We start from the raw sequence: 26,526 nt of genomic DNA on the forward strand, positions 1-26,526 counted from the left end.
CGTCTCCTGGCGCTGGGCGGTGACAGGCGGCCGGGCTGCGCCGGCAGAGGAGGCTCCGGGCTGGGCGGGAGCTTCGCGCCAGGAGCTGCAGCCCAGCCTTCGCAGGAGGGATTTTTTTTTTTCTGTCGAGAAGCAGACAACAAGGCCCCGCCTCATCAGATAAGAGCGGCTCCTAAGATTTCACGGGTTTTAAGCAGGGCCCGGAGGCGCTGAGGTCAGGAGAGCCCTGTGAAGTAACACCGCCCCAGGCCCAGCGTGCGCACAAGAAGGGTTTTACTTCACTTTCTTTTGTTTGATATTCTATTATTTTCTAACAAAGTGACCTGTCGTCTGTAACCTTGGGCTCTGGCAGGCAAAGCCCCTTCCTTGGCACTCGGGTCGGCCCGCACGGTCCCCGCGTCTGTGCCCAGCCGCGCCCCCGCGCGCGTGCGCGCACGGAGCGCGGTGACTCCGTGGGAGACTCGCCGTCCACCAGGCGCAGGCGGCCGCGTGAAGTGACGCCAGGAAAGGCCCTGCCGGTCCACCCCGGAGGACGAAGAAAGATGCCATCGAGCTTCAACCGGGTGCAGCAACCCCACCCAGACACTGGCCAGGAGCAGCAGAGTTGAGGCGGCTGTTGACGCAAGCAGAGCGGGGGAAAGCGCCCAGGAACTGCGTTGCCACTAGTCTGGGTTCCAAGTCACATTCGATATGCTGCGCCACCGCCTTCTCAGGGACAGCAGAGACGGTTCTAGGTCTCATCTCCCGAGAACCAAGAGGATAAAGATTCCTGCCTAGGACTGCGTGCGAGGGGATCCCGCGCTGCTGCAAACTGTCAGCGGAGGCAGAAAGGCTTTGTTGCTTCTGGACCGAGGAAACATGGGTAGAGGCAGGCTGGAGCTCTACGGGAGCCACCTCAAGCCTTAGTCCTGGCACCTCAGGTCCCAGCATCCGCGGGCCACTTTCTAAGTCAAAAGAACAGGGGGAAACAAACAAAAACTTTGGTGTGGATAAAGAAAACAGGAGACAGGATAGATAGGAGGGGAGGGACTGGGGGGGGCGGGGGAGTTGCTGGGAGGAGACCAACATTTTTGCAGGAAGAATAAGAGGACTAGGTCTGGAAAGATCCATCAACGTCAGGGGGTGCAGACACACGCCCTGCGCGGGGAGGACCCTAGGAGCCTGAACTTCTGCTAGCCTTTCTGAGAAGAAAAAAATGCAGTCCCCCACACAAACCCCCAAAGTAAACACCTTCACCATATAGATTCTTAAATGTTTTAAATGTTAAAAAAAAAAAAAAAGGAATTTAGTTGGTTCTTTTAGCCATTCTCTGGCTGAGTAACTTAAGCCTCAAGTTATCTCCTGTTTTCCACAACTGCCACTGAACTGTTAACAACGCATTGTTACAACAGGAGTGGCAATGATTTTTAAAGGTAATTAAGTAGAATTAAATACGTCTTCAATGGGATATTTTATTTCCTGCAGGCCTTCTCTAATCTGCAAACAAAATCTAAAAATCAACATTGACATAAAATGCATGAAATACTCAACACAGGAGTGAATGAAGTTTTGCATCCCAAACACAGTAAATTCTGGTTTCTATCTTTCCAGATAGGAAGTCAACAATGAAAAGGCCTCCCTGGGGTGGGGGGTGGGGGCCAAGGGTGATAAATAAACTTTTAAGATTAGAGTAAAATTTCCCTGGTTTCCTCTGCTAAAATCTGAAAAGGTGACTCAGTTATGTGTTTACAATCGGGCTTCCACGTAACCCATTGTTATTTTAGAAATCTCATCCTTAATTATCATTTTCTCAAATTCAGCAAAAATGCCATTGTCAAATGAGGGAGGCTGGGGGAGGAAAGATAGTTTTTTAAAAAATTCCTTCTGAAAATCTGCTGCAAGAAAATTTTCCCCTTTTCTTCGAGATCTCTCTTCCCCCGGTCAGCCACGCTTCTTGCTGTGCGGTGCGCTTAGATTAACTGCAGCTTGCTGGGGGTTTTATAGGTCAATCAATAGGGACTCTATATTCATAAAGACCTCTGATCTGATTACACCCTCTTCATTTTTTTTTCCTCTTTAAAAAATGTAAATCGGCCAGCCGGGGACTCCCAGTGTGGCCCGCGTCGACGGCGGGCGGCCGGAGGCTGGGGATCCCGGCGACGGCGGCGAGGGCGCCGTGGATTAGGATGTGGATTGCGGGACAGACCTTTCTTAGGTCACATTCGCGACAGGGGTTGGGGCGGAGGGTCGAGATCATGCCAGGTTTTTATGGACTCGCCTTAAAAGAGCTCGCCGCTCTTCACAGGGTTAATTTATGGGGCTTTCGAGGAATATTGGAACTTTTAAGACGCTCTTTATTTTTTTCCCATTAATTTTTTTTGTTACACTCCTAAAGGGACTCCCGGGTTTCAGCACCTCGCAGGAAGAGGGTGGGGGCGGGGAAAAAGCAGGGCCGGGAGGCGAAGGGGAGAATGTGCCTCCTAATCAAACCGCCTGCGCCTGCCTGGCACGGTTTTTAAAATTAAATTTCTAACCAAGTCGTGGACAGTAAACTTCAGATCTAGGAACTGGGAGGAAGCTGACACAAACGTGGGCTATCCACACCTTTCCCCACGTCTCCACCCGTTTGAATTGAATGCAGGGTTTGGGGCCCCGGAAATTTAAAAAAGTGTAAAAACCGAGGACAGGCCGGAGGCAGGGTTAGAGTAGCAGGTGAGGCCGGGCTGGGGGAGCAGAAAGCCTCCAGACCGCGGGCGGTCGGCGCGGGGCGCCCGCTCCAGGCCCGGCCCCGGGCGCGCGGACGTGGGCGGCGAGGGCGAGCCTGCGGCCTGGGCTCCGGGGGCCCGACCTCTCGCTCGCCATCTTTGATCCCACGCCGAGGAGGTTGGTGTTCATGCTATAGATTACCTTAAATGTTTCTTTAAGCACTTTAATACACAACTAGCTCAGAAATCATTAAGAGACCTAGAGAAGGAGAAAAAATACCCTCACACTCACCGGTAATAAGTGTTGACATGCAGCAAAAATCGATTGAGTGGAACCGAGGTGGTAGCAGTAGCGATGGCTGGAGGGGGGACCGGCGTGGAAGCGGGAGGGGCGAGGGGACCGACTCCACTGGCTCGGGAGTTAGGCGTCTCTCACATAAAGGGGAAAAGGGTTGGGGAAAGGGGCCGGCAGGCGAGTGGGGATGGGTGTGAGGAGAAAGGGGGGTGAGGAGGGTAATTTTCCTTCTGGAAGTCCAGGGAAAGGAGCTGAGGTGGGAGAAGGGGCCTCTCCTCAGTCCCGAGTCTCCGCCCCCAGCCCGCACCACTCAAGTTGGGGAAGTGACAACTCTGTCCAAACCTCGACTTCCATTTTGTTCCTGCACATTGATTTCCTCGAGATAGAGCTCTATTTCAGCAAGCAAACTAGGCCAAGACCTGCCTCCTGTCCCGGCACTCCCAGTCGCTCCAGGACCCGCTGGAGACGCAAATCCTCCCAGTAGGTCTCGTTAGCGCGTCCAGCGCCCCATCCCCAAGTCCCCTTTCCGCGTCGCCTGCCTCCCTCCCTCGGCCGCCGCCCCTCCCCCCCTACCAGGCGGAGACCCGGTAAGGCCCGGAGGGTCGGGCCCGCGGCTCCAGAAGCCAAAGTCCGCCCGTGGGGACCGCTTTCCTCTCCACTGCTCTCAAGTGAACAACAAGGACGGAGGTGACCCTCGTCCAAAGGGCTTTTATCTGCCCCCCACTGCCGCGTGATCCCTCTGCAGGTCGGAGGCAGAGCTTAAAAAAAGAAAGAAAGAAAGAAAGTTAATGTGCATTGAGCACTGATCTTAAATCGGGGACACTATCTGCGATCTCTTTAAGCGGCAGCAGCAGTTCTATGCAGAACAAAGACTCAGTGTCTGAGCTCCAAAAGCGTATAGGTAAAGTTTCAGTCAGATAAAAGCAACCGAAGCGCAAAAACACAGGTTTTCTCGGCTCCAGAAAACCGGCAGCTCCTTTTGGCTCCCGAATCCCCAGGGTGGTGTTTGTCCTCACCCACTGCGGAGGGGGGAGGGTGTGACCACACTAGCAAAGGACCTCAGAATTCCCCCCGCCCCCCCCCCCCCCGACGTCGACTTCCCTAGCGTCACGGTGATGAATTCTTTGGGACTAACTCGTATTTGGTACCATTTGTTACGAAATCAAATTTCACGTTAAAAAAATAAAAAGGCTGAAAACCACCAACAAAGGAAGAGCAGGCGCTTAAAGTTCCTTTAAACACTCACACCGACCTCATTCCCCGGTTAGATGTCAGAGGATGGGAGGGAGAGCCAGGGCTGTAATTCATCTTGATTTGCTTCATTGTCCCGCAGTTTGCAAACTATAATCCTGTATAATTTCAGGAACAAGCAGGTTTAGAATTAATGGGTCAATATTATTTAAAACAAAACACGGGGAGCGTGACCTTTGCCTCAACTACATATTGCTCGACAAGACTCAGGAAACTCCACTCTAACCTCTCAACCCCTGGGCTCTTTGGGAAACTAAAGGGCTGTAGTTATTAGAAATGGTCTTTGTTTCTTTTAATGTCTAGAAAGGATTTGGAAATAGTAATGCAATATAACATGAAGAATCTCTCTACTTAAGCCTGAAAGATAAACGTGGAGGCCCAAATATTTTGAACTGGAGGTGTTTCCTTGTAAACTTATTATAGATGTATTCCTCTTGAGAAGAATGTATATAAATGTACGTGTGTACTTACAGACGTTTCCAGGGCAATTTACTGGAGGCACAGCCCCCCCCCAAACAGAAGTAAACTTGAGAGTCATTCCAAGCTGGCCTACTTTCTAAATTTCTTTTTCCTTTCTTCTTTGTCTCTTATATGATTTGCTAGCAATAATGGAATCCTCTGGGGTTAAGCCAAAGAAAAATCTGGGAGACAAGACCAGACTTTGCAACCTTTTTTTTCTGGCAGTGTCTTTTTTTTTCTTTTTAGTTTCTGATGAATGACTATAATTTATTTCTACCAAATTTAAATAAGTACTGCTGCCTTGTGTATTTAACTAGGCAGGCAGAGGAAACTGGTTTGTTTAGGAGGTAGTGCCTGAGAAACCCTGGCCAGGCGACAGAGGAGGGCAGAAAGAATCCAGACCGATTTGTATGCAGTATATTTTACTCCCATGAAATAAAACACATTTTTTCATATTTGCTGAAAAGTAAAACAATAATATTGTACGAAATGTTATACACAGGGTAGGTTGTACATAGCAGTTTCAGAAACATCATTGCATCCACCAGAGAAACTATTCTAAAACTGATATTCACACATTTTTTATAATAATAATATGTTAGAAACATACAGTGTGGCATTTAGTATATACATTCCTTTGCTCGCAAGCGAAAAATCCTAATCGCTTCTGTATAACATGCTTTATTTTAAAGCCTAACCTTTAAAAACACTGTTGTGATATTACTAACAACTGCTTTTTATAAAATTAATTTGACATTTCGATATATATACATCCTTTCAGTCATTTTAATGTTAACAATGCTAAACTTAAAAAATAACAAGCTTATAGTAATGTTAAAATGTCATATCCAGTCAAACATTTGTGTGTGTCCTTGCAACTGCTGGAAATACTTTTAGTGAAAGATGTCAGACACTGAGGAAATTCCTTTGAAATCAAAGGAGCGCTCTCTTTAATTCAGTGGTTTCCTTTTTCTCTCTATAGCTTCTCTTTCTCCCCCTTTCTTTAGTGCCCACGACCTTCTAGCGTCATTCTCAGTCTTTCAAGGGCAGCGGCCCCATCCCGCACGGTCCCAGGATCCCAGCGCCGCGGGCGCCTCACACAGGCCGGTCCACCGCGTACTGGCAAGCGCTCAGGTTGGACGCCGGGTTCTGCACGCTGGCGTAGCCGAAGCTGGAGTGCTGCTTGGCTTTCAGTCTCAGGCTGGCCAGGCTCGAGTTACACGTGTCCCTATAAACGTACGGTGGAGTCGGCGGCGCGTAAGGACAGGCGGGCGTCGGCACCGCGGAATTCAGCGACGGGCTGCTCAGGTTGTTCAAGTTATTCAGGCTGTTGAGGCTGGAGCCCGGGACGCCGGTGACCGCTGAGGGCACCATGCTGGAGGACATGCTCATGGACGAGATGGAGTTGGGCGGGGAGAACATGCTCTGCGACGACAGGGGGTTGACGTTCATAGAGTTGAAGAAAGGGAAGCTCTTGGTGGACAGGGAGGCCGACGTGAGGCCCTTGGCGGCCCAGTTGTTGTACGAATAGCCCGGGTACATGTCGTCGTAGGGTTGCATCAGCCCGTTGAACTGCGGCCCAAAGCCGTTCTTGCAGAGCTCGGCCTGCTGGTTGCGCTCCCGCTTTCTCCATTTGGCGCGGCGATTCTTGAACCAAACCTAGGGGTGGCGAGCAAGGAAGCAAACGAAAGCCACAGATCAGATTAGCAAAACCTTGATCCTGGAAAGCACCAGAGGCCACCCTTCTCTCTCTGACACACACACACACACACGCACACCCTCGCCGCCACAACTGTCCCCACCTCCCACCGCCCGGCGCCCCGCGCTGCCGGAGCCCGCACGCAGTCCCCAGCCCGGAGTCCCCACCAGGCGAGGGAGGCCTGGCCGGCTCAGGCCTGGGCGCCCGGGCTCGGAGCTGCGCCACAAACCCCAGCCCAACGGCTGGCGGCCTGCGGGCGGCTTGTTTACTAACCCAGGCCCTTCCCGGGGTCCAAAAACACTTACTGCAAAATAAACGCGGGGCAGCGGACTTTCCCCACCCTTCCTCGGCCGCCTTGCAAACCTGCTTCCACTCCAAAGCCACAGACTCAGGGATGAGGACTAAGGGGCTGAGAGGGCACCAGGGGCCCGCTGTCTCCCAACAGCTCCTCCCTCCCTTCTCAGACCTCCACTGTCGCCCCCCACTCCATGGAAGATGCGCCCTCAACAGGCGCCGGGGCCGCGACCCCCTTCCTCGCCCAGCGAAATAACCAAATAAAAAGCAAGAGACCACCTCCCCAACAGCTCATTAAATCCACCAGCTTGGCACGTAAATCTCCAGGAACCCTGAACCGGTCGCTCTGCAGCCTCCTCCCTTCGCGCCGCTCCTTCCCCGTCTCCGTCCACCCCAGGCCCGCGCCCGGCGCTGCTCCGCCCGGGCCCAGGCCGGTTGCTAGGCTTTGCAGGCAACCGCCCAGCCCGGCCAGCCCCCACCCGCGGCCGGTGGCCCCGCCACAACCCCGCTCTCAATCCACATCGGGCCGCCGGTCGCCCCAGACGGCGGCTTTTGTGTATTGGAGAGAAGCCTGGCCCGAGATTTCCGAGCTGACTCCGGTGATGTTTCACATTACACATCTCAGCCGGACCCAGCCGCCTAATCCGCTTTTTGCCTTTTCCCTTTCATTCTCCATTTCCTTTTTATCCCCCTGCGTCTTTGTACCCGACTACTATAAAAAGCACGCCTCACTCCCACTTGGCTGGAGAAGCAGCGGGCCTGGAAGGAGGCAGCCAGTGGGAGGGAGCGAGAGCCCAGCGCGGCGGCGGCGGCGGCGGCGGGGACTTTGGAGGGACTTCGGAGAAGCCGGAGGGGTGGCGGAGGGCTATTCCAAAGGATTCCAGGGAACCCACAGATTGCGTTATTTTCATTACTTGCCATTTCTCCCTTAGGCCGTCTAAACTTTGGCCAGGCAAGAAGAGTACGTGCGAGGCCGGTTCCCGACCCGCAGGAGAGCTAATGAAAGGCTGACCTTGCGCAAAACTACGGGGCCCGAGCCGGAGCGTTAGCTCTGAGCAGTTAAACTAAAACCATCTCCTACTTCATCCCGGCTCTTTTATCCACCAGCATAGCCTCATACTCTACACAAATGCCAGAGAGTGCCTTCCTTCCCTCTGCTTTGGAAGGGCATTTTGGTCTTTGTTCTTTTTCATCATTATTGTTACACACTGTTTTCTTCTTTGTGCTTTCTCTGCTCTAACTAGGAGCTCTATTTTTCTATCCAGAGCATTTGTTTTTCTACAGCAAGGCCTCTGGATCCTGCTGTGTGTGTTTTCGGCTTGCAGAATCCTAACAAACTTGGAGTTTCCACTGACTAGCACAAACCAGGATGTTGCTCCTGGGTAATTAAGTTCATTTTTGCTAATGCATAGAGCACAGATTGGCTACAAAGGTAAGCTCTTTCTTTGATAAAACTATTATAATTGGGAGGAAGGGTATAAGAATCTCCTGAGAAAAGATAAACCAAACCGAAAAGTCTTTTTTCTTTTTCCTTCTAAGAGGACTAGGAAGACAGTAGTGTGTATTAAAATTGCTTCCAGAGATCACAAAATCAGGGGGTAGGGTGTGGGAGAGACCTGAATGGCCGACAATCCACAAAGCCGGTGTGAGGAGGAGGAGACGAGTAGAGAAAAGGCCGGGCCAGGACGGGCGCGAAAGCTTCTCAGGGAAGGCCAACCCTTGCATGTCTCTGGCGGGTTTTCCTTGTTAAGGCGCACAGGTTGGAGCCTGTTCTCGGTTTCTGGCCTGGTAGGGATTTTATTAGCGCTCGTCTGGCGACTGCAAGCCGGGAACACAATGCCCTGCGCAGGGGAATGCCACGCGGCCCAGTTGGGGAGGGCGCCGGGCGGCGGGGCCGGGAGCGGTGCCGCTCCGGGCGCTTGCGCCAGGCCCACGGCCGGCCTCGGAAGGGGGAGCTGTAACCTCGCAACCGGGGCCGCCGGGAGGCCGCCTGCCTGCGCTAAGACACCCGCCCGCGCCCTCTGGGCCGGCGCTGCCTTCCACACTCCTCCTGCGCTGCAAGCCTGCATCTCTACACCACCCCCCTGTAGCCCCCTCAGGCTCCGTGCCGGCTCCTACCCGGACTCGGGCTTCCGTAAGGTTGGTCCACACGGCGATTTCTTCGCGCGTGGACATGTCCGGGTAGCGGTTCCTCTGGAAAGTGGCCTCCAGTTCCTGCAGCTGCTGGCTGGTGAAGTGAGTTCGCTGCCGCCGTTGCCGCTTCTTCTTGGACGGGTCTTCGGCGCCCACGTCCTCATTCTTTCCCTGCTGGCTCTTCTCTTTCTCTGAAAACGAAACACACCAAGATTCCGATCAGCGTGCCCACCTGCAACCCGGAGTTCCAACCGGACCCGCGGCGCAGGCCGGGACGAGCAGGGCGCCTGTGCCTGGGGAGAGCGAGCGGCGGCGCGGGGCTCGCAGCCGGCAGCGTGGGTGTGCGCGCCCCGTCTCCCCCTCCCCCGGAGCCGCACGCGTTATTTACATGTTTATCTCACTGCGACGGCACGCTCATTTTTATAGCCTGTGCTTTCAAGGATATTTACACGCCTCTGCGCAGACACGCCAAATCTCTGGGGACACACACGCGCGCGCGTTTTGCAGCGCCCCGGGAAGAAAACTCAGATTTCGATGCGGTGTCGCAAGGCTAGAAAAGGTGGACTTCGGGGTTCGGTTAAGCACCCAAGTTCCTCCGCCCTTTAGAAAAACCACCTCTTTTTCTGAGGCGTAGTTTTAGAAATATTTTTCTAACAAGCGGAGCTTCTCGGGAGCTGAAAACCAAGAAGAGACCAAGGACCGGGTGGGGGATAGGGGGGTGGCCTCTGAACGTCCCTGAATGGAGATGCTCGGATTTTTGTGATCCAGGAAACAGAAGGGAGGCCAGGGTAGGAATAGGGAGGGCCGAAGAATGGCCCACGCCGTCTGCGCCATCCCAGCCAGCGGTTGAGGTAGAGCGTAAGGGACCCTGGCTCCGGAAGTTCTGCGGGGAGAGAGCTGGACGACCACTCCCACCACGCCTCCCCGAGGAGGGGCCGACTTCCTTGGGGGCCAGGAGGGTCGAGCGGCGCGAGGCGGCGGGGCGGGGGTATCCACGGGCCGGCGGCGCCTTACCTGCGGCCTCGGGGCTGGAGGTGTCTGAGATGGTGTGCACCTCCAGCCTGTGCTTGGAAGAGTCCAGCGAGCGTGTCTGACCGGGAGCCAGGACCGAAGCCATAGCCAGCGGCTGGGGATGGTGACAGGAGGAGGACGAGGAGGCAGCCGACAGCTTGGTCCCTGCGGCTCGGTGCTCCAAGTGCAGCGGGCCTTTCATGCAGCTCATGGACGAAGGAGCGCGCCGCCCTGCGAGGCCCCAGCTGCCGCCCCGCCGAACCCCGCCGCCTGCTCCGCGTTGCGCTCTAGGCGCGGAGTGTCGCCGCCGTGGCCGCCGCGGGCAGAGCCAGGGACACAACCCCTGCCGGGTCCTGCAGCCGAGCGGGCCCAGTCTCCTTCGGAAGGCTCGAGCGAAAGGGTCCGGCGGCCGAGAGTCAGCGGGCGAACGGAGACATGGGGATGTGGGCAGGAAGGCACAGCGCCGAGCGTCTTTGGGGAGCAGATTTCCAAGCTCCGAAGCGAAACAAGAGTGGGCAAAGACCCCTTTCTTCCCTCCCTCCCTCCCCACGTACCCCTCCAATGAGGAAAGCTAACGCCGACCGCGTCTGCCCGCCCCCCGCGCCGCAGCCCTGACAGCGAAGTGTCAAGAGTGACAGGGACAGGTAGCTGATATTAGATCCCCCGCGGCGGCGGCGGCGGCGGCGCGGGCCTCGGGTCGCCCCCTCCGCGGCGCGCACACGCGCAGCCCTCGGGCCGTCGAGCTCCGGCCGGGCCTCGCCGCAGCTCAGCTCCTGGCACCCGGGCGAGCGACGGACCAGCTCTGCGGCTCCGCGCTTCCCTGTTGGCCCAACATCTTAAAACCAGAGGCGGGCTTCCTGGTGCCGAGACGTCACTCGGCCGCGGCCCGCCCCGGCCCTCCCCGCCTCCGCCTCCGCCCTCACCCTCCGCCGGGCGGGAGTGGCGTAGCTCGGCACCAATCAGGAGGCCCCGAGCGGCGGCGGAGAGACAGTCCCGTCTGCACCTATCAGCGCTGCGGGGCCGGGCTATACCTCGGGGCGCCTACTGAGTCTACCCGGCCAGCTCCCGGGAATTCTGCTCCAGCCGGGCCAAAGACGATCCGGCTTTTAGTTCGGGCTGGGAGGTGGAAAGATGAGGCTGGGAGTGAAAGGTTCGGCAGAAAGGAGAGAGGAAAGGTCGAGGGCTAAAAGGTACAAGAATCAACACCCCCCACCCCCCTCACTCCCCCCCCCCCGCTTGTGTCTCACTACATCCATTTCCAATTGAGAGGTGTTTTTCTCCCCCTGTATGGAAAGGAGACGTGCTACTTAAAACCAGAACATCTAAAAAACACCAACAAATCACCTCTCCGATCTTAAATTTTCCAAACAGCCTGTCAAGTGAACGCAGCGCTAATCTGAAGAAGCTTTACTTTAATTGCAAAGAAGACAGAGCCCCGAGAAGGCAGGCTAATAAATTAGAAATTGAGAAGCAAATGGGTCCGTCAAAAGAAAATTACCTTGACTTTAAACGAACAACTGTTTGGTGGTTCACTCTGGATTTATACAAGAATAAAAAGTCGCCTCAGATCACGTTCTCTGTAATGCTTATTAGTCCCCAGACAGAAAATACGCAATAGAATAGAAACCCTAACCCAGCATTTTCAAAATGCTGAAAGCTTATACATTCTACTTAACATTGATTAAGACACATATCCTAGATCTTTCAAATTCCTTGTACTCTGTATTAAGCTCATCCTAACCCGAGGGAGAGCCACGCTTTAAATTCGACTCTCTTGTTTACTTTATTATCAATCAGATTCAAATCCATAAAGCCTGTAGAATCAACAACCTTGAGCTAATTATATATAAAATATGCTTTAATGAATTTCCATACAATTAAGAGTGTTGCCAAATAACCAATTTCAAGGATAATTTTTAAGTCATTTTCTTGTCCTAGGGAGCTCAAGGCTGTCTCGAATCATTAAAGTCCAAGCGGGCAGGGTGTGCAGGAAGAGCAAAGCCTAGGAGAGCAGGCAGCTAGGAAATGCAAAGCCTTGTGCATTTATAGGAAACAAGGAGAAACCACCTTTGGGGACATGCAACTCTTTACAGCGCTATTTCCAAAGAAATTTAGTTTCCAAAGAAATTAAAGAAAGAAGTTCAAACATATCCAAAATAAGTCTTGAAAGTCCTTTGTCCTCCAGCTTAGGTCAGCCAGGGAGCACAAACTAATCTCCGCCGGGTTTCTGCATTGGCGATGGCTTTATTGTGGAGTTAGTGTTATCATCCCTCAATGTGTACTTGTTTGACATTACAGTCAATGATTTGCAACGCCAGTATGAGGTGTCTTCAGAAAACCCCCTCCTTGTCCTTGTTCACAAGATTGGGAAACATTCAGTCTGGGGCAGGGTGGTTGAAGCTGACCACAGATATGTTTGTAACCTATGTGTCTCTCCTTTGCCCTGCTCTCTCCCCCCCAAATCCTATCTACAACTCCTCCCCCATTTTAGACATGCTTGAGAGCAGAGCAAGGAACCAAATGAGACTTGTTCTTCAGTCTTTCCCCACAAGTGTCACCCCACTTTAAGAAGAATTTAGCTATGAAGGGAAACTTTCTTTGTAGTAAGCTTTAAATCGGTATCACTGTTTTTGACCTTTTATTCGACTTTACCCCATTCCACACTTACACACACCTGCTCAGAGCAGAACACGTCCCCATGAGACAGGTCTGCATTAGCTGAGGCTCACACATCCAGCTATATTAGGTCCTGCAATCTTATCACTAAATTATACATATTACACCAGCAGCCTGTTGGTAAAGAAGGTTAAATTAATTTACATTCTGCTCATTATCTAGTGCTTAAATGACGCATTTTATCCCTGAGATTTGGCTGAGAAGCTTCGTCTCAGACCCCACAGTGTTTCACCGAAGACAATGCTCTTACATTTGTAGTGGTTTTTAATCTGATAAGACTCTAATTTGCTTAAGTCTCTTAAATAAGGGTTTTAAATATTTCTAGCTGTTTTCTTATTGAATTTCCTTTAATTCGCCCAAGATCATAAAGTATATGTGTAAAGTAAATATTTCCTCCCATTGCACTGCCAGCCAATGACCTATAACGAAGTCAATATGAATCCAGCTCTTTTCTGCCCAATGTGTTTACTAATCATATTCCAGCTTCTCCTTTTAAACCTCAGCATAGCTTCGATCCCCACAATACCAAACTCTTAAAGCCGCATTTCAGGAAGAAACTCCATCACAGCAAGGAATGAGTGCTTCACCATAGTGAGCGTACCTTTTTCCTTGTTTCTTCAAGGTTCAAACTCCAGAGCTGCAATTTTTGATGGTGGCTCAGGGTTTCAAAACTCTTGCTAGGGAGAGCTGAGAAGCTCCACAGAGCCATACAGATTTTTAAGCCCATCTCTCATTAAACCCACAGAATTTTGGTTTAAGCTCGTGGCTCTGCTAGACTAACAGAACTTTCATTATGGCAAATACCCTCTATGGAGGACCTAACCCAGCCTCCAAAGTGAGTGAAAAACCCAAGGACAAGTGACAGCTTCCCATAGAGCTAAAGTGTGGGAGATGTTGGAGGTGCTGGTCATCTTCAGGCAGCCTAAAAGGCTAGAAAGACAAGGAATCTTAAATTGAGTCGATCCATTGCAAAGCCAAGTGGAGAATAAAGACAATTATCTGGAGAACCAAAGTAAAAACAAAACCGTATCTCCCTCTCTCTCTCTCTCTCTCTCATCTATCTGTAGATAGACACATCCAGAATATATCCTCCCCACCACCAACTCTCTAAACAACTGAGCCAGTGAGGCATTTCTTTGCATCTTTCCAGCCAGAGTCCCACTCTTTTCTAATCAACTAATGACTTCACACACTGTGAGATTGAGTGACACCCTGCCCAGGCCCAACTGGGTTCACTCCACAGGTGGTAGGAGGACACTAACATAAAAAGTCTACATGGGGAAAAGCAAGTGTGTAGTGGGGAGATGAGAAACACTTTTCAATGAAATTGCGGTGGTGGGCAATTTTGGAGATTTAATCTACAAAAAAACTTGTGGGTGCACAGGTATAGAAAGTACTGACAAGGAAGGAGTTGGAAGTAAAGAAATCTCATGTATTTTGTGGGGTCAGCACTACGGTCACCTTCCCGTCCCCCCCACATACCCATACACTCTTTCGTTGTAGAATTACTGTGACTTCAGCCTCCATCACAGAAATTTTCACTCCGGAAAAAGTCATCGTGGTCGGTTCAGGGAAGCTGAAGGGGCTGCAGGGCTTCGTGGGGGGAGGAAATGAAGCCCAGCGCCAGTTTGGGTTGTCCAGTCCGAAGACACCAGTGATCCTCTCAATTGGGTTTTCTTGCTTATTCTTTCAATGAAAGACCCTTGAGGAGGGAAATGCGTGACACACGGGGTCAGGCGTGTTTCGAGCTGGTATTTCCACCGATTACCAGTCTTAAAGTCTTATTCAATTTCACACTCCTTAGTGTTAGTTGCGCGAAGCCCCTCTGGCCATCTCGGCGAGATTGGTTGGACTGCGCGGCCAAACTCGCGGTTGCGGCGGCCCGGGTGTGGACTGGGACCCAATCAAGCGATCCACGACTTCTGGAAAACATCTGTCCTCAAAGCTCACCTGGAAGATGGCTCAGTTAGATGTCTCCGTGGGCTGTCAGGCCTTAGAGGGATGGGAGTCTTGCTCCGGTCCAGGCTAGCTCAAGGTCGAGGCCGCCCGGATTCAGCTCGGAGACACGTGACAGGCGTGAGTGTGTGCGCGTGTGGGTGTAAGGCGCAGAGGTCAGAGGGAGACCTTGCACCCTGCCCAAGAGGTGGCCTTTCCTCCCCGCCTTCCTCTGCCAGGCTTTTCTCTTCACACAAATCAAGCTGGAAAGGGCCCCCTTGCGGCTCCATCACCCTAGCCATGAAGCCGAAGCACCCAGAAATTAACGGCTTCCCTGTGGCTGATTTTTCCCACCATTCCCTAAGTGGAATAAACAAGTGCTACTTTGTAAAAAGGGGCGGATTCTTTTCTGAATCAGATGTCTGTAGATGTACTGCTCAGCACCCATCCTCTCTGGATCCCTGCAAATGGTACCCATATTTCTGTCCCACACACTCAACCACTTGAGGTTTGGGGTAACTGGCTGGGGAAGGGGGGTCGAGTGGCGGGGGAGATACCCAGCTCCCACGGGCAGGTGAAGAGAAGGGCGAAGGATTAGAGGAGGCGAGGAGGAGGGGGCTGTCGAAATCGCTAGACCCACAGGCTGTAATGTCTCTTTTCATTAGCATGCTAACGCTACAGGTTTCTCAGGTGCTCATTTAATCTTGGAACGCAACTCGTCGTGTTAAGTAAAATAAAGAGAATGATATAAGTGCGTGTTGGGTGTAGGGGAAAGAGAGAGAGAAAGAAAGAGAGAAATGAGAATGAGATAAACAGCAGTATCCACGTCCAGAGAGAGAAAAGTGGGAAGAGACTGACTAAAGTCACTTAAAACAAAACACCCAACAATTGGATTAAAACGCTCTTCTATTTCTTCCTCTCCAGCCCATGTCCGTCTCCCTTTTCTATTTCTCTTGCTCTCCCTTCTTTCTGTCTTCCCTCTCCCAGACATGCTGGTGGCTAACATTCAGCATTAGTTGTCATGGTGACCATAAATCACATAAATCCAAAAATACCCACCTATAATCTGAGATGAAGCTTTTATTTCCCTAGCGAAATAATATTTTAAAAGCTGTCAGCTGACCAAAAAAAAAAAGAAGAAGAAGAAGAAGAAAAGAAAGAAACCCACCTCATTGTAGTAACCCAAGTAATATATTACTTCTAAAGGTTTAAATTAAAATGTCAGCCTGTTTAAAAACACGCTAGGAGAATCTTGGGCACTCTTCGTGTCAGATCCGCGCAACGACTCCGTCACTCCCGATCGGTCTTCAACACATAGGCACAATTTTGTGTGCTCTCTCTCCTAATAATTTCGTCCCTCCCCTTCCAGCTACCTTGCTCCTGCAGGCTCTCTGTCTTGGGTTGTAAAAGGAGTCTGCACCTGGATCAGAAAGGAGCTGAGCCTTTGACAGAGCCTTTTAAGCACCTTATGTGTTGGTCCGCCATAAACCACTTCCCCAAATGAAAGATGGGGGCTTTGGACGAAAAGGTGCTGGTTAGGGCCACGGGGCGGGGGCGGCTGAGAGGGGGACTTCCTGGAGGGGTTGAGAAGAAAGAAACGCAGAGAGAAGGACCGATGGGAGGAAGACGGGGTGGAGGAGACCTGAGCTAGGCGCCAGGGTCCGTGGCTAAGTCTAGCCCGGGAAAGGTCCGTGTGTGCTTCCACTCCTGCCTTGCTCTCCTGAGAGGAAACGTTCCCATTTGGAGACCCTGGTGGCGGGGCAGGGGGGCGCAGTTGGGCCTTTTGTCTTCTACCTCGGGCTTGTTGTCTTTTGCCTATCTTTGGATTACAGGGTATTCGCCTAGATGAAGAGCCATTAATTACCCATTCAGTCAATATTAGGAAGACGACAAAGCTTTTTACATAGGATTAAGAAGACATCAGATTGTTCCATTAGTATATTCCTGCTCACGAATAAGCTTTCGTTATACATTCCCTTTTCCCCGGAGCCGCCCTAACGACCGCCGCATATATTAACAGCGGGCGGTGTCGCATCACAGCCCAACCGGCCTCGGGAAACTCCGAGCGCGCGCCGGCAGCACGAGGCCCGCGACCTGCAGGACCGCCTCTGCAGCTCTGCAGGCGGGGACCGCAGGGATGGCCTGCCTGGGGCCACTGGTGCAATGCCCAGGGTTGGGGAAAATGCCACAAAACAGAGAGGCCGTTTCTGCCAATAAGCTGAAGATTTGGCGGGGGTAGGGGCAAGAAAGAACACGGAAACTCCTCCGTAGTCAGCTCCCCTCCCCCTTTGCCTGGTCCTCGGACCCCGCGCCCCCCGCAGGCCCGCGTCCCCCGCCTGCGCACGGAGAGCGCCCCACCCTCTCCAACGTGCCCTCCGGCCCACAGCGCCGGCCCAGCGCTGCCCCCGCAGCCCGGGTGGAGGTCGCCAGAGACGCCTGGGCCGCTCTGCCGGTGTCCTCTTCGGCCCGAAAGTCGCTTTTTAGGGCAGAGGGAAACCGGATTATTTGCTTCCAGAGGATATATTAGGAATCCACACAGTGCTCGGTAAACATTTGCTGATTGAAAGAGCGAGGGGTCTGAGACCGCCGAGGCGTCAGGTTTAGCCCGGGTCCTGTGACGAAGACCCGGCCCGAGCGACTGCCGCGTGGAGGCCGTGTGTCGTGTGTAGCACTGGGGGCATCGCAAGGGGCCGTGGAGTGCCCCTCCCAAGAAAAGGAAATCTGTGCACACCAGGGACCTTGGTCGAACACTTTCAGCCCATTCACGTTGACAAAGCTATTTAAAAATTAATGGCGTTGCTGGGGGAGGCCTGGCGGAGGTGCCCGCCCCAGGTCTGGTCGCTCAGGCCAGATCGGGCACCACTGGACAGCAGCTCAGGCCGATTTCACCCCGGAATTCAGAGCCAACGCCTCGAATCTTAAAGGCTTACTGCCAGGGGAGGATCAGTCCTGAAAGTCAAGACCATTTTTTGAATTCTGCAAAACGGAGGCTCCTTTGGGGACATCCAAAGTAAGGAAAAGCCAGGGGCCTCCGTTCAAGGGGAATGTTCTCAGGGGACCTCCTCCCTTTCTTTCTCAACTTGCTAACTCTTCTTCCACCCGTTTGCAATGCCTAGCCGTTCCTCTCTCCACCCTCTCTCAAACCCCTGGCCGTAGGCGTCTCCAGGCGACCGCCGGCCCTAGCCCATTTCGGTTCCAGCCAGGCTGGGTGAGCCCAGTGGGTATTCCGGAAGGGAGGCAGAGCGCAGGTCTCCCAAGGCTCGCCCCTGCCCGCTCAGAGACCGTTCTCAGTCTTCAGCCCGGACACCGTGTTTTCGGGGGGCTAAGAGAGGGTAGTGCCAATAATCGAATATCATGGTCCTTTTTTGAAAATCGTATGTCACTGTAAACATGTTTTCTTTTTAAAAGCAAGTAACTATTTAAAAAAATCTCTTTCTTTTAAAAGTAGGCTGTGGCCAGGAATTTGCATATTCCACACGTTAAATTTACTTATATTCAGTAAAGGAGACTCCAGCAGACTTCTTTCAGCGAGTCTATAGCTTTGCCCACTCATATTTGACATTTTGGGTCTACCAGATCCCTAAAAGTCAACAAAATCTAGATCTTCAGCATTTCTTCCTATCACATGCCTCTTCTTAATTAATGGCATTAAACATGTTTGGGCAGCAATTTTCTTCTTCGGTCCAAAAGGTAGAAAACAGGCTATTGGCGGCGGAGGGGAAGAGCCTTTCACGTGCGCTAAAATAATCCCGGCCTGAAAGTAATAGTTAAGAAAACAATCGTTCATTATCTCTAGCTCTTTATTTATTTGCTAATTATCAAGGCGAACGCCCAGGGGCGCCTGTCCGGACTGCGACAGGAGCAGACAGGACTCCCTGCCTCTCCACCGCTTCTTGCCCACGCGCTAGGGCCCAGCCCACCTCAGGCCTCTCCTCGAAGGAGGCCCACCTCGCCAGCTCGCACGGAGGCCACCTGTCCTCAAACACCATTCCCGGGGTCAAGGAACCCCGGGTGGGGGCAGGGGTAGGCGGAGACATTTTGCATCTCTCCAGCTGCCAGCGAGAACTGTCAGCCTTGCCGGCGGCGGCCAGCCCGCCCCGTGCGAAGCGCGATCGGGGAGCTCCCCTAGTCTGGCTGGAGCCGGGGCTGAACCCGCACAAAGCGTGTTCCGCAGGAGTCACTGCTGCTCTTGATTTTTAACCATATCCCAAACATACTCCGGTCTAATAATTTATTTTTACGACCGATTATCAAACAGAAGAAGAATTTAACACAGTCTTAATGACAGAAATCACCCGACGTTATCTCTGCATGGCCCTATTTAACCCCATGGGGTTAATCCGGGACAAGTGAGCGTTTAACTGACCCAGCAGGAGGACTCGCGGTCCTGTGTAGTGTCGAAGCCGGTCTGCCTCAGACCACTTTAGACGTTTCAACAAACGATGCTTTTCTCTCAGATTCGCCGGGAAGGCCGAATGCAAAGCCTTTGTTTTCTTCTTAGTAATACCGTTTATTTACCTGGAGGGGTCCCCAATTCGCCCCCCTCCAGCACACAGGACGTTTGTATCCTTACACTTTAATCCGGAAAGAGAGGGTTAGGGGCCGAGGGCTGTGGGGGGCTTTATCTATCTCCTCCCGCTATCAAACGTCAACAACCTCCTAAGGCCGGTACTTGTTTATTAAGGCACCTGGAAAACCCGGAGATCGAAGGGACAGTAAATTTGAGTTTTTTCATGGATTCTAAGGGAAAGCTTGTTCCTTCATCCCTACACACGCGCGCGCGCGCGCGCACACACACACACACACACACACTACTGAAGGACCTTTCAATTCAGCAAAGGCCTGAGCAATGGGTTGGACACGTTTTAACTTTTACACATCCTGCAGACTTTGAGCAGCAATGTCCCTTGACTCGTCCAGATTGAAACCAGCCAATCAAGCAACGACATGGCCAAAACCCACGGCCCTGCAACCAGCACAACAGGTAGGTTCGCGTCGACAGGGGCACACACGCCATTCCACCCTCGGCTGCTGCGCACAGTGCTGCCCTCAGGCTCTGCGGGCTGCTGGCAGCTCCTCCGCCTCCCGTGCCCGGCGAACCTTCGCCGCCACCAGTCCGCCGCGCTCGCCTTCCGCGGTACACCCCGCACCCACAGGCCTGGGCGGGGCGCGACTGGCAGCTGCCGCGGCCGCGCGCGCCTTTGGCGGTCCTGCACGCAGAGGGACGCGGCGAGCGACAGAGGTCGCTGTTGGACCACTTTTCCACGCCAGCCAGAGGCACCGAGGTAGGTTGGGGTGTGCGTAGGCGATCAGGCCACACCGGGAGAGCGAGAAAGAGCGAGAGGCAGAGGGAGAGGTGTTGGGTCTCAGGCGTGCTGTATAATTTGGGGAAAGGAATGAACGTCCCCGGGACGGCTTCTTCCCGTGCCACCCAGAGGCCGAGTGTCTAAGTTCAAGGAGCAGGCGCGGCCCCGTCTGGGGCCTCGCCTGCGCGCTCCTGAGCCGAGGCCTACAGGCGGGAGGCGGGCGGGAGGCGCGCGGCCTGCGCTCCGCTCCCGGCCTTACCATTGGCGCCGGGATGCTGCAGCGGGAAGAGCTTGCTGCTGGCCCCCTCTTTCCGGCTCTCGGGAGAGTCGGTGAACTCGACCTTTTTGATTTCGGAGTCTTTGGAGAAGAGGCATTCAACGGCGGCCGGCTGCACGCCTGGGGGGCCCGCGCCCGCCGCACGTGCGGGGACGGAGCGGCCCCGGACCGCCGCGGAAAGGAGCAGGGGCGGGGACGGGGGAGGCAGGACCGGGGAGAAAGAGGGACAGAGAGCAAAAGACCCAGTTAGGGGAAGAGCAGAGGGCACTCCGGTCTCCCGGACTCTGGCAATCCGGCGCAGGGCGGCGTATTCCCTTCGCGCCTCCCTGCCTGCTGCGGCTCCCGCCGGGACAAGTGGGCCCGGGACTTTGCGACGCGCCGAGCAGCTCCCTCCCCATCCACAGCCCCCGCGGGGCGAGGCCGCCGGCAGCCTGGGTCTGGTCTCCTTCCTGCCCAGGCCAGCCCCTCCGGGAAGCGCCCCTCGCCGCGGGCCGGGGCCCTCTCGCCTCCCTCGCGTGGCGCGGTCTCCTGTCGGGGGATCTAGGCGGGAGAAGCGAGTCTTACCTAATTGCACACAGGCCGACACCAGCTTGCGGCAGTTGGTCTCCATCCCCCGTTATCTGCAAAACAGAAGAGAAGAGGGCTGTGAGGAGCGGGCCGGCGAGCGCAGGGTCGGAGGCCGCTACCTGCGGGGCGGACGGCCGCCACTCCAGATGCCCGCGCCTCCTCCGGGCGCGTTTCAGACGGGTTCTAACCTGACGGCCTCTGCTGCCACTCTCCTCCGCACCCTTGCCCCTTGCCCAAAACCTCCGAAGGTTTGCCGAGAGAGGGTTTCTCTCCAGAGCTGCAGCGAATGGGTCCAGGGGCTCTTGGCCGCTGAAGCCACCGTGTTCTGGGGACCCGGGCTGTGAAATCACTCACAAAGGTGTCTGTGTCAGGAGTGAAAAGCCAGTCTGAACACGAAGGCAACCTTTGCAGATGCAAGATTAGGGCGTGGTGGGCAGGACCTTTCTCTTTGGGGAGCTGTGTGCGAAGGCCACCATTCAGCATAGTGCTTGTTCGTTAGTTGGAGCTCAGTAAAGATTAGTAGAATGTCAGAGTCAACTTGTTTCTGTCCTAGACTGCGGTTCCCCTCGATTTTCTGTCATTCTGAAACGAAAAGGACTCCAAGGCTCTCGGCCTGGGGTGTTCCAGGAGCGCGCTGGCTTCGGGCCTCTCATCCACCAGGAGCCACTTTTCCATATTTAGCCACACTTTTCCCTGGAGATCTTCAGCCGGCCATTTATTTACCCTAAAGTATGATTTAAGATCGCAGAGGAGGGAAGCGAGGTGGACTGAGCGAGACCGAGGAGAGCAGGGCAAACGTGCCCGGAGGGTTTCCTGCCCGCCGAGGACGGAGAAATGGCTCTGAGGGAACGGCTCCCCCAGGGTCCTTCTCCTCCCCCTTCTCTTCCCCGGCAAACCAAAGCTTTTTCAAATTTCCAACCACAATGCAGCGAGCCAAGCGTTTAACTCGCGCCCCACCTCTCCGCCACAAGCAATCCGGGAGAGGTGGGTGGTGAGGGGCTCTGCCAGGGTGGGTGGAAGAGCCGCGGCTGCCTTAATGACAGAAGAAAAGAAAGAAGGGCCCTTCGATCTCGGCGCCGGCCTCGCTCCACGCTGACCAGGGTACGCCGGCGGCGGGCGGGCGCCCTGCGCCCCGGGCCAGGGCCGGGGTGGGGGCGGGCGTTGGCCCGTGGGCCTAGGGGCAGAGGCGGAGCAGGGAGCTGCGGGTCTGGCTCTGGCCTGAATCGCGGTTCCCCAGTCCTCAGCCCCTCCTGGTAGGAGCCGGCCCCCGGGGGCCTCTGGCCAAGGTCGCTGCCTAGAGGAGGGACTGCCCCGCGCGGCGGCGTGGGGATCCAAGTGTGGGGACGGCCAGGCGGCTCCCCCACCCGGTAGCGGGGACGCGGGCGGGGGCTCTGCCGATCCTTGCAGACCCCGGGGCCCAGAAGTCGCAGTTTGGCGGCTCCAGATTTAGTGATTCTGCAGTAAAATCACAGGATTAGTCCCTGATTGAGATGTCTGTTCGTGAGATATTACAAAATTCATTATCACAGCTTTCTACTAACTCGATATGAAGTAACACAGATGGGATTTTATTAGTCCAGACTTCAAATGTTTACTTATGATAATTTCAGGGGAAATTTGCATGTCATCATCATTTCGATAATCTTTTTTTTTTTTTTTTTAACGTCTGAACTGGCTGCATTATTAGCCGGTAACCAGAGCATTGCAGATGGTAACTGCAAATATTTTTATTTTTTAAAAGAATGAAATATACAAAAGAAAAAGATTGGGTCGCTCGGGGTAAAGTCAGTCAATTATTACACATTCTCGCCCAACTCCCAAGCTTCAGTGCTGAAGACCAAACAAAGCAATACAAAACAAATCTTCAAGAACTCCGCTCTGAGCACTGAAAAGAAGGTCAAGGCATGTTCCTTAGCTCCCTCCTAGTGTCCTTGTGACTGAGGGATTTATTTTGCAGTCAAAATGAGCCCTGAGACTTGCATTTTTTTGCTCCATATAATGACCAGGCCTACGAGACGAATTGAGTCTGATTAACTGGAGAAGATAATTTTTTTAAAAGAGACCTCCACTTCCCACCTACTGATCCTTAAACTTGCCCTGTCAAGACAAGTCTGACAAGACAAATTTGGCTGCCGGACTTGGGGACTGGCTTCGATGGGTAATCTCACAAATTAAGATGCGCAACTTTTCTTGATGGGAAGTTGTTCTCACCCCCAAAGTTCATGTCCTGGTTGGACTGTATATGCCAGGCACTCTTGTTTTGGCCAAGTTGAGTTTACTATTGTGAGCACGATAAAAAGAGGTAGACAGCTAACAGAGCACACTGAACCGCCCTGGCCACGGCAGGCAGGCCAGCCCTAAGCAATAAAACGATTTGCTTAAAAATGATTTCTGATGATTGCCCTAAGATGAAATTGCAGGAAAAATATAATTTTAATAATTCCAAATCCTTGCACATTTCCCCTCTTTCCATTCACTTTGTTACTCCATAAAAAAATCTTTAAAGGAAAGTTTAAAAAGAAACAGCATGAGAACATATGTTTTAAATGAACTAAATTGGTGCGATTAGCCAGTAAATTAATCTGCAGTGGGTGTTCATTTAAGGAAATTAAAATACTGCTTAACACAGTTCTGTATTTTACCAGTTTAAGCCTTCTTTTAAACCAATTAATATTGATGCTTTCGGAACACTTGAAGACAAACGTGCTCAACTTGAGGAACAAAGCACCTGAATAATTTAAGTGTAGTTTTGCTGAGGTAAAGTAAAACATTGCGTAAATGAACTAGCTATTTAATTTTTAGGGAAAGTTTGATTACTGGAACCTTGTATGCTTATTTTATGTTCCATCAACAAAAATCCTCAATTTATTTTGCTTAAGTGCTTTGTTTCCTTGACATAATTGGTACTTGAATTTTAGCTGAATTTCCTCCAAGATGATATTAAAACCATCTTTAATTCTTACTAATGACCTACAAAGAATACAAAGGAAATCTCTCTAAATCAGATGAATTTTTCAAAAAAACTTTCAGAATGTATGAATTCTTACATTATTTTAATTTCTAGGAGTAAAAATGTTTTCCCTATTAGTTTACTTTGGTAACACATAACATTCACACAAAAAAGAGTAAAAATCACACTACCCTATGATGGTTTGATCTCTAAATTGCTTAGGAAAGTAAAGGCATTAAGTCGGAATAAAAAGAAAAATGTATTTCTCAGATTTAGAATCATAATATTTTTTCTTATTGGACAGCTGGGGAATTATCCTGTCCCCTGCACCCATTTAAAATGTATCCCCTGAAGTGCAAGATTGGAGTTGATGGTGATCAATTTAAAGGATTTATAATCCAAAGTAATTGTGTGAGCTTGGCATCCAGGCCCGGCTTCCAGGTAATTCGCTTGGGCCTGAGAGGTCACTAACTGCCAGTTAAAATGGAATCTTTTTTCCAATTGGTAACAATGGGAAGGGGGCTAATCTTCCAGTAGCTGAAACTTTGTACCCGGCCCTTTATCTTGAGAATGCTAATCCTCGGCCTGAGGATTTGTCCCTGTAGTGTTGGCACCGAGATTTAAGGGAAGATACCTCGTTTTAAATGCCAGCCATGGTGTCGCTTCCCACTCGACTTCAGCACCCCATAGATTGTTAGTGTCTGTGATTGGGGACGAAAGGAACAGGGCTTTGCAAGATCTGTTTGCCAACTGCGTTACCTCGGGGGAAAGGCAGCCCCAACAGCCACAAATCACCTACGGTGAAGATTCCCCAAAGTGGAACAAATTTCCAAACTCGCATTATCTCACATCCCTGCGGGAAGAGACGGCCTCCACTTACCGGCTCCCGGGAGAGAGCTGCTGTCTCCGCGTCCCAGCGCTTCCCGGGGAGATTTCCAGCGAGCCGAGGCGCCGGCTGCACCGCAAGCGCCCGAAAGCCGGGCCGAGAGGACTGCGGGGCTCCCGGGGGTGCCAAGTTCCGAGGGCGTCCACGGGTGCGCGGTGGCCTCCGGAATCTAGCCGTCACTGGCAGTTTCTTTCTGCTCCTCTCCAGCTTTCTCGCTCGGTCTCGCACTCTCTCTCCCCTCCCTCGCTCTCATCCCTCTCTCTTCGCTCAGCTCCGACTCCGTGTGGGGAGTGACGTGACGTCAGCAGAGATTCCACCAAACTCCACTGCACAGTGGCGGGCGGGCGGGCGGGCGGGCGGCCGAGCCCCGCTTCGCGGCGGGACATCAAGGAGCAGCACCGCGCTCAGGCGGGCGCGGGGGGCAAGGCAGGGGCCACGGGGAGCGAGGCAGGGCAGAGGGGTGGATGCGGCGGGCCGAGGAGTCGGGAACCAGGGAAGAGCCCGGAAGGGCGAAAGCAGGAGAGGGAGCCGGGCAGGGCACTGAGAGAGGAGCCGCCGAGCGGCAGGCGCACGCACTCCCACTGTGGAAAAGAGGACGAGAAGGGAGGATGGGATGGAGGCGAAGGGAGAGGAATCTGCGCCAGACCGGGAGCTCTAATAAATCAGAGGGGGCGTGCCAGGGCGCCGAACTGTACTTCTGGGGAGCAAACCAGGACTGACAGAGAGGAAGGGACAGGGAAAGTGACCCAAGACCTGGAACAAAGAACAGGATGCATGGGTTTGTTTGGGGCGAGGCATGTGGGGTGTATGACTGTGCCTGCGTGTGACCTTTCAGGCCTGCAGAGTTGAAGGAAGAGGTCACAGAAACGAGGAGTTTCGAGGCGGGGATGGGGGCTGTGAGGGCCCCACATGAGGCTGGAGGGAAGGTGGGCGTAGTGGGACTGAGAGGGGATGACTGAGGAGAAATTTGGAAAAGTGGGGTGAGGGGAGGGGGCAGAAGATGGGAGGGCGACAGCAGTCAGTAAGCGAGCGAGACTAGTTAGCGGGGAAGGCCGGGCTGCTTGGCCCATCACAGCCGGCCTGGACGCGGCGCCCGAGGTCAAGGCGAGGGGACCAGGCACGCTCCACCCGGGGGCCGCGCGCAGGTGGGCCCACCGGGCCCCGACCGCTGTACACCAAGGGATTGTGCTGGACAAGGCTCCGGCCTCAGAGTCTAGAATTTCCTCTGCTGTACCTACACTCAACAAGTTCACCCCGGGTCACGGATATCTCATTTTTTAAAATGACGAGGTTAAGGTTCCTGGCGAGCATGGTATTAAATTGCAAGGGATGGGAGTGGGGGTGGGAAGGGAAGCTACCCTCAAATCCACATTTGCTCCTAAAAATCGAAGAACATGTGAAGTTTGAGGGGTCGTTTCCACTCGAAAAGGGTGCCCTACTTCTAAATCCTAGTTTTCCGATTTCTTGACTCCAGCGAGGCCGTGTATTTTGGTAGCGAGCAGGATATTTTTGCCTTTGGGTGGAAGGACTATAAATATGATTCTCTTGGAAGGCCAGGTGAAAAGGCTTCTGCTAGGCATATTGGGCAAAGTTCTTTCAATCTCAAGGGCGTCCTGTTAATGTAGGATTTTGGAAAGTGTCGGAAAAGAGCCATGGCTCCCGGTTTGGTTTTCCCACCAATATTAATTCCTGCATGAGAGCAGGACTCAGCCAGGCCTGCCACTAAGTACCCTCCCCTTTGGTCCTCAATAGACAATTAAGTTCCCTCTAAAAGTTGTATTGCTCTTCTTAAATCAACATACCAATTCTCACAATTTTAAGAAAATATAATGACTTTTTGGGAGGACCTGTGTGAAATATATACATATAAAGAGCCTGGTGTTAAAATAGCCCAGGTCATCCCATAGGTGCTGGGCTTTCCTCATATTTGGGGGCTGTCTGGAACATGGTATGTGTTTTCTTGAATTACTCCGTGTTTTGAATTCATTTGAGTTAGCAGTAAAAACAGGCAAACAAACTTGCTCAATTTGTTTTGAGTGCTAAATCCCTTCACTTTGAAATAGCTAACAGTCGACAGATGGACTCATTTTATGGAAAGAGTTG

At 52.8% G+C, this 26,526-nt stretch overlaps 1 protein-coding gene across 4 annotated transcripts; it reads right to left on the reverse strand.

Annotated features, from left to right (window-relative positions):
• Nucleotides 1-5,089: 5,089 nt before the first annotated feature.
• Nucleotides 5,090-26,526, reverse strand: PITX2 (paired like homeodomain 2). Of its 4 annotated transcripts, XM_070504584.1 has the most exons (5): nt 24,418-24,637; nt 20,585-20,640; nt 20,003-20,140; nt 8,801-9,006; nt 5,090-6,348 (listed from the first exon to the last, which is right to left on the reverse strand). In XM_070504584.1, the coding sequence occupies exons 2-5, from the start codon at nt 20,628-20,630 to the stop codon at nt 5,785-5,787; spliced, it is 954 nt and encodes a 317-aa protein (XP_070360685.1). In that variant the 5' UTR covers nt 20,631-20,640; nt 24,418-24,637; the 3' UTR covers nt 5,090-5,784. The 4 variants fall into 4 exon arrangements, with proteins under 4 accessions (XP_070360685.1, XP_014694542.1, XP_070360684.1 ...); XM_014839056.3 differs by lacking the exon at nt 20,003-20,140 and having other exon boundaries at nt 5,095-6,348; nt 24,418-26,526; XM_070504583.1 differs by lacking the exons at nt 20,003-20,140; nt 24,418-24,637 and adding an exon at nt 20,776-22,135 and having other exon boundaries at nt 5,095-6,348.

This window comes from Equus asinus, chromosome 3 (assembly GCF_041296235.1).
Source record: "Equus asinus isolate D_3611 breed Donkey chromosome 3, EquAss-T2T_v2, whole genome shotgun sequence".
In the NCBI taxonomy this organism is placed as follows: Eukaryota; Metazoa; Chordata; class Mammalia; order Perissodactyla; family Equidae; genus Equus; species Equus asinus.

Excerpts from the sequence above, each read along its gene's own strand:
- PITX2 (XM_014839055.3), bottom strand. The coding sequence starts at position 10,037 with ATGAGCTGCATGAAAGGCCCGCTGCACTTGGAGCACCGAGCCGCAGGG. Across the intron at positions 9,007-9,829 it reads CTCCAGCCCCGAGGCCGCAG|AGAAAGAGAAGAGCCAGCAG; the intron begins GTAAGGCGCCGC and ends TTTCGTTTTCAG. Across the intron at positions 6,349-8,800 it reads TTACGGAAGCCCGAGTCCGG|GTTTGGTTCAAGAATCGCCG; the intron begins GTAGGAGCCGGC and ends CGCCACCCCTAG.